The sequence below is a fragment of the Lycium barbarum genome, chromosome 3, assembly GCF_019175385.1.
Source record: "Lycium barbarum isolate Lr01 chromosome 3, ASM1917538v2, whole genome shotgun sequence".
In the NCBI taxonomy this organism is placed as follows: Eukaryota; Viridiplantae; Streptophyta; class Magnoliopsida; order Solanales; family Solanaceae; genus Lycium; species Lycium barbarum.
Window position 1 is genome coordinate 65,323,596 of NC_083339.1, and position 9,304 is coordinate 65,332,899.

The following is a 9,304-nucleotide window of genomic DNA, read 5'->3' on the forward strand; positions in this document are numbered from 1 at the left end:
CGGATAAAACCATAGCGAACCTTCCAAGGGAGTTGTCTTGGGTCATTAATGGAAGATTAGTGTTATATGACCGGTTCAAATTCGAAGCAGATGTTACAATTTAGAATTAAAGCAATATTTATTGTCTATTATTACCCATTATTAGGCTAGATTTGCAATTCAAAGCTGGTGATTATCAGTTATAAATTGATTTTCTAACTTTATATCAGATATTTACTCATTATTTGTAACAAATCAATTCAAGTATCTTTTAAACCACAAACAAATTTAACTGTACTCTTTTTAGGGTAAACACTCGGACTTTTTAAAATATCGACCGATGTATATCGAATCCTTCAAACATATACGTATTTTAAGGATCCAATACAAGTACATTAATATTTTTGGAAACTTCGAACAAATAGGTTAGCTAAGTCCTCTTATACCTACTTTGTGAGGTATAACATGATCAACGACTTATTCATCACCTCTCCAATAAACAAGAAGTTAAAATTACTAATATTACAATGGTAGTATTCTTTTATCCCTTTGCTGAAAAATTACAATGTATATATAAAGTATGTTAAATTTTCTCAACTTCTTCATGTATTTTTTTATTTTTTAATCCCCCTTATTAAAAGTTGTCTCTAACACGGATTATCAGTACCTAAGTTGAACTTTTATATACCGTATTCCTTGCCCTTCACCCTATAAGCGGCGCAGATGCTGGATGCTTAAGTCACTACTAAAAAAACAGGATTTTCCAACCTCCAAAAACCGACCTCAGTTGAGGTCGGAAAAAAACCGACCTCATGAGGTCGGTAATATTGTATCAAAATTTGAAAAAATAATGTACCGACCTCACTAGGTCAGAAATTTATTTGATGCTAACTATTATAATTTTATTTTTAATTTAAAAGAATACCGACCTCACGAGGTCAGTATTCTTTTAAATTAAAAATTAAAATATTAAATATACCGACCTCATGAGGTCGGTATAATTAGTCAAATAAAATTAAGACAGGCCCAATTAAACCCTTCTCTTTTCCATTTCTCCCCCCCTCCCCCCCCCCCCCCCCCCCCTCTCTAACCCTATTAACTCCGGCGACGTCACCATCATTCCTGCCAGTCACCGCCGCCGCCGTCCCTACCCAGCTAAAAAAAGCTTGTTTCGGATATGACATTGAAAAAAGAGTTTGCCTAATAGACTACTTCTTCCAAATCTCTCCCCCATTTTCCACGCTCTCAAACTTTCTTCACTTCATTTTCCCCATATCTCACGCCCTTCTCTTCTTCCAATGCTCTCCACCTTCATTTTCCATCTTCCGGTTAAGCCTAATTTCTCCTTTGATTCACTAATTTCCTTTTTCATTTTAATTCCCAAAGTTACTTCCCCCTCTTTTTGTTACTCTAACTAAAATGTTCGAGTCTTGGAGGGAATTGACCCAATCTTCCCTTTTCTTTTCTCAGTTGTTTGTGCTTGATTTAGGAGATCATTGTGCTACCTCTATTGACAACTTTGACGATCAGTAGACAGCATCCTTAATCTTTCTGGTATGTATTTTCCTATATCAAAATGTGCTTTCTCTATTTTAATTGTTGAATTGATGCTTAATGTAATTTGGAATTAGAAACACCGTAATTGTTATCTTGCTGTCTTTTGTCTTCCATTGTTTTGTAAAACTTTATTTGGGGCATGATGGCATCATTAACTGGCTAAAATAGTAGACCATTTTGTCATATTAGTAAAGTTCGTGTAGGACTTTGACAAAAAATAAATATAAAAAGAAAATAATTAATGAGGATATTAAAGTTGTTGAATTGTAAAGAAAAGAATGGAGTACCAAAGTAGTGTACAGGCTATGATTCTTTTCTTTATGAAAATTCAAGAATAAGTCCAGAATCATGACGTTCATTACTATTCCAACAAGATTAGTCAGTAAAGGATGGAAAAATTAAAAATAAATGATAATTAATTTTGAAATTTTCTTAGATTAAATTGTCCTAGTTAATTTTTTCTAGTCTGAAGCTTTAATTTGCTAATAAGGGCAACTGGTGATTTGGATTTTGAACATTGAATTAAATTAAACATTGAATTTTTTCCCTAACAATTTCAAATTTGGTGTTATTTGTGTAGATGGAATCTCGTAGTTAGATGTATAATAGGACAAACGAAAACCGAGGGGGGATGAGGCAAGAGTTAGAGGCTAAGATCTAGCCTTTTATAGGTGATCCTTCATACTTACTCAAAGTTGTGTTACTATGTGTATTAGCTTATATAAAACATATGCTTTTAATATGGTAAAAAAATCATCCAAATTTGGTTAGATCTAGCTATCGTTAAGCTTAGATGTTTGGACAAATAGATCTTAATTTTATTGAAACTAGAAAGTTACTAACTGCAACCTTCAAGCAAAGGCTTTGAGTTACTGGTCTAAATGTTAGCGCAAACTGTGGTATATTTGAACAAAATCCTACAGAAATTGGATGAGTATCATCGGGGTTAGGATAACACATCTTTCACCGGAGATTTCAGCAACATCAAAATCCTTCTTCTTGTTGTATGTAACCTTGCTAAGTATGAGATGGACTAGAAGTAACTAGTAATGTAGCCCTGTCCATTCTTTTCTGTTGTTGGAGAATTCTTCAAGTTCTCTGCTTCTTTGCTTTTACCCCATAGATTAGTATACAAGCCAACAATTTCCTACCGTGACAAGTTAGCAAAATCATGCAAGTTGTTTTCTTCTTCTCTTGAATATTTGGGCATCTAGAAGATAAAAAATTTAAAGTAAGGCTTAGCATCTATTCCCTCCGTTGTAATTTATGTAACATAATTTGAATTGACACATAGTTTAAGAAAAAAAAGGATGAGTTTTGAGACGTGTGGTTTTAAATATGTCATAACATTTATGTGGCTACAATACTTTTAAAACTTGTGGTCTTAATGACACCAAACCTGCAGATCAGCCTATTTGTTGTTCCTGTACAAATTTCTCCTCTTCCCTACATGGAATTGCCACCTGCAGGTCTGCAGCATTTCCCTTTGGTACAACTACCTGATTCTGCTTCTTACCTTTTTATGTCTCACAATTTGAATAAAGCTATTTACAAACACTACAAAAAAAAATCCTCTATGTAGGTAAACTTATCTTTCCAACAAAATTCATTTTGCTTCTCTTTTTTGACTTGATGACATTTGATGATTTGAAAATCTCAAAGTACTTCATTAAGAAGTCTGTTAATGAACCTTCTATATAAAGTAACATATGCCCTTTCTCTATATACAAGGTGGAGTGGCCTATGATATTCCCAACAGCACAGCCTCCATAAAACTATTGCTTCATCTTTCTGTATATGCATGACCTCATTTCTCCATAGTGGAAATGGAGGTCACGAGTGGAAAATATATTTCTTACTGGTTGAATGGTCTTGTGGAGAAAATGAAGAGGTTGCCAAGATTAACATGGAGAAAAATCTGGAAAGTAGGGAAAGAAGATAAAAAAAGGGTAATTCACTCTCTAAAAATGGGAATCTCCTTAACATTGGTCTCCTTGTTATATTTAATGGAACCATTGTTCAAAGGGATTGGTGAAAATGCTATTTGGGCTGTCATGACTGTTGTGGTTGTTCTTGAATTCACAACAGGTAATTAATTTATATTGTTTTTAGTCCTGCTATTATGTTTACTTTAGGTGATCCTAGGCTCAGTAGAAATGTTTTAGCTTTATCTCCAGAAAGCTCACCTTCCTCAATACCCTCTTCCACCTTATCACTCCACAACTTCCTCTCACCATTAGTGTTATTATCATGAGTAAAGGTAGTTGAAGGAACCTCTTCACAAGCTTTGTTTGTGGTAACTTCCAATCGTTTTTGTGGTTTTGCAGAACTTGGCACTACAACAATGTACGGGTTATAAACCATCTGAACTGAAAGATTGTGTTCTCGTAATCCATGAGTTGCAATCATCCTTGATTTCGGTCTCTACATTCTCAAAAGAGGTATTCCATTCTCTCTTTCCTTTATTATTTCAGTTCTCTCAATTTTCACTATCACTTTTTCTTCTGCCAAACTTTTTATTTTGTTTTCCGGATTTATATGTTAGACTAGATGCAACATTTTACAATATCAAATTGCAGTTAATGTTTAGATGCTTTGCATAGTCATGCAGTGATGAAGTTAGCAACAGCGCATAAAAAAAGGAACAAAAAAGTAGCACATGGAAAATCATAATCGATAAAATTGCATAGCTTATATCCAAATATGATCGCTAGAAAATGTCATATACGTAAAATGCTTGATTTGTAGTAGAGATGCAATAATAAAGTGTATTAGAGTAACAAAAATGTATTACTACTACTATGTATTGCAGTAGACAAACCTGCAAATTGCTCCTGAATGTTAGCACTTGCACTTGGAGTCAACAATTTTTATCTTAAAACTACAGTTTAAATATAGCTCAATAATGGTCATACTTATGCAGTTTAGAGATAGTAGAAGAGGATATTTTTGTTCCAAACTTAAAACCTTACATTTATTTCTTCCAGTTGAACTGTTATCTATCCTTAACTATTTATCAAACTCAGAAATGGCCTAAAACTGTTTCTGAAGATTTTCATGTAGAAGTTTTGCTACTGACTTAAGTTAAAATGTATCTTCTTTCAGTTTTCTTTTGCTATCTTATTTAAAGAAACGACATGATAAATAGAGCGATCTCTTAGTGTTTCCCTGTCCTATGGTGTTGTGAGTTTAGCTCAAGAAAAACATGTGTTTGGTTGAGTGTTAATGACCAACTTAAGACTTATTGATGGACTTAAGTTGGTGCTACAAATTGTTAATAAAGCAGCTAAATAAACTAAGAAATTGAAAATTGAATTGTATAAAGTGATAATTAGCAGGTGCTGATCAACCACTGAACAAAAAACTGCTACTAAGACTTGTGCTCTTGCCAAAAAATACTATGCAGCTGCATTTCTTGACACGCTGTATGATTGATTTTGCTTCGAGGGGGATTCCCTCGGGTCCTGATGATGCTCGTAACCCCCATACTCAATCTAGTGGTGCGGATGATGATGAGACTCACGTGTCAAACACACAAAGGCATGTTTGAATGTTAATGTTGTGGTGGATTTGTGGATTGTGTAAGTGTTTTGTGGATGTTTGCGAGGGGTGAAGTAGTGTAATGTTGTAGACTAGTTTAATGTTTTGTGGATGTTTACAAATGTTGAAGTAGTTTAATGTTGTTTTGATGTTTGCAAAGGTTGAAGTAGCTTAATGTCTGTTGTGAATGTTTGATTGATGTTATTATTCAACTTTGAAGTAGTTTCGAATTGAATTTGATGTATTGGTGGTTGTAATATATGTGTTGTAATAGTAGCTTAATGTTTTATGTATTTATAGTAGTTTGGTGTATTGTTGGCAGCTATTTGAGCTGGTTTTAGTTGAAAGTAAAATTATTTTCATCTTGACAGGGGAGCAGCTGGAATAATAGCTAGGTGCTACCATTTTTCTTGCAGAGTACCGACCTCACCGACCTCATGAGGTCAGTTTTCTGCACAATATTTCCAGAAATTGCAAATTACCGACCTCATGAGGTCGGTTTTCTGCAAAATTTTCCCATAAATTGCAAATTACCAACCTCATGAGGTCGGGTTTCGGCAAATATTTTGCAGAAACTGAGAAATACCGATCTCACGATTACAGAAATCTAAAACAATAGATTATATCTTCATATAACTTACCAACCTCAGGAGGTCGGTAAACTAATATCATTATATTATTAATACAATTTATCGATCTAATGAGGTCGGTAATTCATGTAATTAATATCCGACTAAAAAAATATTACCGACCTCATGAGGTCGGTTTTTTGCGACCTCATGAGGTCAGTAATATTTCCGACTCACTCTTTTTCGACCTAATTTTGAGGTCGGTTTTGAAACCGACCTTATGAGATCGGAAATTGCTCTTTTTTTAGGTCGGAAAATACAATTTTTTTTAGTAGTGAGTATTACTAACAGAATCTCTCTCTCTTTATGACCTAAAACAATGAGAAACAACTTTGGTTAGACCTGCAGCAGGTACAGGTGCACAAGGATTCATGACACAGAAAGCAAGACAGTTTTCGACGCAGCACTTAAAAATCAAATTGACTCGTACACAATTAATAACTAAACAATTACTCCTTATGGCTAATAAACAAAACTTCCGCGTTAATAGCATATTCTCGTCGACTCATCCTAATTAGGGAATCCAAAGTCCTCATTTTGCAGCATCCATCTATATTTGTCTAGGGCTTACCAAATCAACCTGACACTCTATTCTTCACTGAGCAATTTCAAACTCGAACTAATGGCTGCTCAAGAATCAAATTCCAATATTATAGATTCTAACAAATCATTGGAAGAGGATGATGCTCTAATAAATGAGCTGCCAAGTGCACTGTTTTGGGATGTTATGGAGATTAAAAAATGGCAAGGCTTCTGGTTTGAGCCTGGCCTTATCAAATGTGCCATGAAATTTAACTCTTCCTTCCAAGCTAAAAACGACGATGTTTTATTAGCATCAGCTCCAAAGACAGGTACTACTTGGCTCAAAGCCCTTTGTCTTTGCATCTTGCACCAGAACCATAACATTCCCGAAAACGAAGATCTGTTAACTAAAGACAATCCACAATTTCATGTTCAGACCATTGAATCCTCTATTTACTCCACAAAACCAACCCCTGATTTGTACGCTACACCATCTCCAAGACTGTTTCATACCCATTTGCCTTTCACTTTTCTTCCTGATTCCATCAAGAATACAAACTGTAAGATTGTTTGCGTAGCACGGAACCCGAAGGACACATTGGTGTCTTTATGGCATTTCTTCAATTCCATTTTCAGGGCAAATCAAGAACCTTATCCCCTGGAAAAGGCAGTTGAGGAGTTCTGCACAGGGGTTCATCAATACGGGCCGTATTTCGAAAACGTGTTGGAATATTGGTTAGAAAGCCAGAACAGGCCTGAGAAGATACTGTTCCTGAAATACGAAGAGATGATAAAGGATCCTAAAGAGCAATTGAAGAAATTGGCCTCGTTTCTTGGAAAGCCATTTGAGAAAGAAGAAGATGTGGAGAAAGTTGTGTGGAGATGCAGTTTGGAGAGGCTGAAGAACTTGGAAGTGAATAAAAATGGATCTGTAATTTATGGAGTTCCCAATGGTAGCTATTTTAGGAAAGGGATGGTTGGTGATTGGAAGAATTACTTGAATCGTGAAATGGAAGATCGCATTAACCAAACAACACTTATCAAGTTCCAAGGCTCTGGACTAGAGTTCGACAATTGAAATCTTTGTTTGTTTTTTTATTTTTTCCTTTTCAGAAACAGAAAGAAATAATAGTCTTTTTTGCTCTTTTTTTTTTTTTTTTTTTTTTGCTCTTCATGAATACATGCTTGTTAAAGAGCAGTTGCCTGGTAAATCGGGTCATATGCTCTTGTGAGTTGTATTTTTGATTTCCCAATTCTGTAACTCGGTATGATTATTTGTGTCTATTGGTTTTCCTTCTGTTCTCTCTTTTATTTAATTCAGACCATAATTATGTGTATACTAGTTTATTGCGGCTTTGTGCGGTCATAAAAATGATCTCATTAAATTTACAAATGATTTTTTAATATCTAATTTTATCAGTGTTTCGCACGGTCATAAATGACATCATTAAACTTACGAATGATTTTTTTAATATCCAAATATTAAAGATATTGAAAAGATGAATTTTATAAAAACTGAAACAATCAATAATATTCCAACATATATTAGAAGATTTGACATTGTCACTAATCTCAAGAATCTCTAATGAATGATCGCAAAAGTCTTCCTTCTCTATCAATTTCATCTTCTACATACTCTCCGATAGATTATATAATTTCACGGCATATTCTTAAAAACTTCATGATGTGAAGGTCTCCTAAAATCATCTCTATAAGAGATGAATCCTTAGTTTAAATAAGTTGGATCCGTTAATAAACAACACACAGAAAGAATCAATTATAATTTGAAATTTCTTGAGCACAAAAGTTTCCCAATAATTTTCACCCTTCAGGTCTAATTAAGAAACGCAAAAAGAAAAAAGAAAAAAAGAGAATAAAACAGAATACGAAGGCAAATCTTAAAGAAAAAGAGGATAAATAGGTGGCAAAATATTAAATAACCGTGATGATTCTCCTAATACTAGGGGTGTTCATGGTTCGGTTTGGATCGGTTATTGGTTAAAATCATAACCAAACCAATTTAGTCGGTTTTTAAATGTCTAAAACCATAACCAAACCAAATAAAATAATAACCACCGGTTTGGTTATTGTCGGTTTGGTTCGATTTTTCGGTTTATGACTAGCCGTGACAATTCAAATATTCTCTCTCTACGTTCTTCAAATTTCTTATGAAGCTCTTTTTTCCTCACGGCCCACAAGGGTGAACTTTGCTGCATATTGAGGGAAAGACACGCTGTTGGCAAATCAGGTGGACCAAACTTGCAACGCAGTTTAGATTCAAAAGAACAAGTCAAACAGAGGTTTCAAAATACAAACAACCCTTATGCTTACAACTTATTAGAGTTGGGCTTGGATTGTTGGACATATTCTTTTAAGACATGGGCCTTAAAAATAAGTAGACCAAAATTAAATTAATAATTAAAAGGTATAAAATATCTTTAATTATTTATGAAAAGCTAATATTATACATATAAATAATTATAAATTTTATGTATATAATTATCGGTTTGGTTCGGTTATTTATTCGGTTATTTTTTACTATAACCATAACCAAACCAAATATTATCGGTTTTTCAAATTTAAAACCAAACCAAACCAAACCAAACCAAATGTCGGTTATTTTATTCGGTTTGGTTAAATTTTCGGTTTGATTTTGGTTTTAACCAAAACTGTGAACAGCCCTACCTAATACCTTACAAAATCTCATCAATAGATTCAACAAAGATATTACACCTGAATATTTAAAATACTAATTAAAGAAGGTTAAATACTACAACAACAACAACAACAACAATACATATATAGTGTAATTTCACATGTGGGGTCTGGGGAGGATAGTGTGTATAATGACTTTACCCCTATCTTGTGAAGGTAGAGAGACTATTTCGGTAGACCCTTAGCTCAACGAAAGATTTTCAAAGCAGTTTTAAAATAAGAAAATACAAAAACAACAAGTAAATAATATGATAACCGAAGTACAAGAACAATAGCTAATAACAAAAATCGAAGAAGAAGAAGAAGAAGAAATTACGAGAATAATACCAATACTACTAGTATGAAATGAGAAGCAGATACGG

The 9,304-nt window shown here is 33.9% G+C and overlaps 1 protein-coding gene and 1 long non-coding RNA gene across 2 annotated transcripts; both read left to right on the top strand.

The window, feature by feature from the left end:
- Positions 1-1,086: 1,086 nt before the first annotated feature.
- On the top strand, positions 1,087-5,465 carry LOC132633905 (uncharacterized). The gene is made up of 3 exons (XR_009579923.1): positions 1,087-1,533; positions 3,864-3,977; positions 4,943-5,465. It is a non-coding gene; the product is annotated as an uncharacterized LOC132633905 (long non-coding RNA).
- A 496-nt stretch (positions 5,466-5,961) lies between these two features.
- On the top strand, positions 5,962-7,507 carry LOC132631519 (cytosolic sulfotransferase 5-like). Its single transcript, XM_060347091.1, has one exon. It carries the CDS (start codon positions 6,328-6,330, stop codon positions 7,303-7,305), a length of 978 nt encoding a protein of 325 aa, XP_060203074.1. The 5' UTR covers positions 5,962-6,327; the 3' UTR covers positions 7,306-7,507.
- Positions 7,508-9,304: the final 1,797 nt, after the last annotated feature.